The sequence below is a fragment of the Cebus imitator genome, unplaced genomic scaffold (genome assembly GCF_001604975.1).
Source record: "Cebus imitator isolate Cc_AM_T3 unplaced genomic scaffold, Cebus_imitator-1.0 Scaffold111, whole genome shotgun sequence".
NCBI lineage: Eukaryota > Metazoa > Chordata > Mammalia > Primates > Cebidae > Cebus > Cebus imitator.
This window is the reverse complement of record NW_016107426.1, coordinates 719,445-720,635: the sequence shown is the minus strand read 5'-3', so window position 1 is coordinate 720,635 and position 1,191 is coordinate 719,445. Positions and strand designations below refer to the sequence as shown.

General features: G+C 36.8%; 1 protein-coding gene across 1 annotated transcript in view; it reads left to right on the top strand.

Moving 5' to 3' along the window:
- PARL (presenilin associated rhomboid like) overlaps window positions 1-1,191 on the top strand; it is a 53,009-nt gene that overhangs the window by 37,743 nt on the left and 14,075 nt on the right. Inside the window, exon 4 of the mRNA XM_037741920.1 lies at window positions 763-858. Within this exon, the coding sequence (XP_037597848.1) occupies window positions 763-858 (96 nt within the window). The remainder of the gene's footprint in view (window positions 1-762; window positions 859-1,191) is intronic.

The following is a 1,191-nucleotide window of genomic DNA, read 5'->3' as shown; positions in this document are numbered from 1 at the left end:
GGCTAAATTCTTAACAGTAGATGAATACCTGTATGTGAAGGAGTTGTGGCAATTCATAAAATTGATATATTTTTAAAGTTTCTAGTTTTCAGGAATAACTTAATTTCTTCTCTAAAATGTAACAAGTTAATCCTATTAAACAAACCTACTCAGTTTCTTAGTGGTACTGACAACATCAACACCTACAGAAAGAGGAAATTTCACATGTAAACATACTTCAGAAGCAGTTGCAGATTTTTTCTAAATTATCCCTGAATTTCTGTCAAATAAGTGTTTTCCTCAAACACATTGACCTTCACCTACACAGATGACTCATATGTTTCCATAAGCTGGCAGTAAGTTTCAGAAGCATCATGCCCTGAGGAAAAAGAAGTAATGTTAGCTTTTCTACTCTTTGCCAAAGAACTTAATTCTGTGTCTTACTTCTGTCTTTGGCTTGGCTGTTATAGACAATAAATTATTGATCCCATTATTATTGAGAAGAGTAAACTGTTCTGAAGAAGTAAAATATGGATCTGGGGAAAGGAAGTTAGCTCCTAGAGCATCTGCAGTTTTCCAGGAATTCTGTGACTTTACCAACTCTTGGCAGTACTGATACTTTAAAAGCACTGATTTCACTTGCTTTTCTTAGCCCACCCCCTATCCCCCAAGTATACAGTACTCTTACATAATTGTGGTAGACATCTTATAAGAGGGTACTTTAGGTCAGATATTTTTGCTTTTATTTTTAACCTCCTTAAATTATAAATATTTATTTTGTAGGTATTATAGCTGCAAATGTCCTTGTATTCTGTTTATGGAGAGTACCATCTCTGAATCGGACAATGACCAGATATTTCACATCGAATCCAGCCTCAAGTAAGTAAGTCTAACTTGTGTGATTTATTTTAAGGTAGAGAGAATAGGAAAGAAGTAGGCTTTAGTTAATTGAAATGTTGTAAAAAAGACGAGTTACTCATCAGTAGCTACAAGCAAAATGTAGAGAATAGGCTGCAAGCTCCCCGATTGAGGACTGGAACCTCATCTCTTGTTCTTTTTTTTTTGAGATGAATTCTTGCTCTGTCTGCCAGAGAGTGGTGCGACCTTGGCTCACTACAACCTCCGCCTCTCAGGTCAAAGCGATTCTTCTGCCTCAGCCTCTGTAATAGCTGGGATTACAGGTGCCTGCCACCACACCCAGCTAATTTTTGT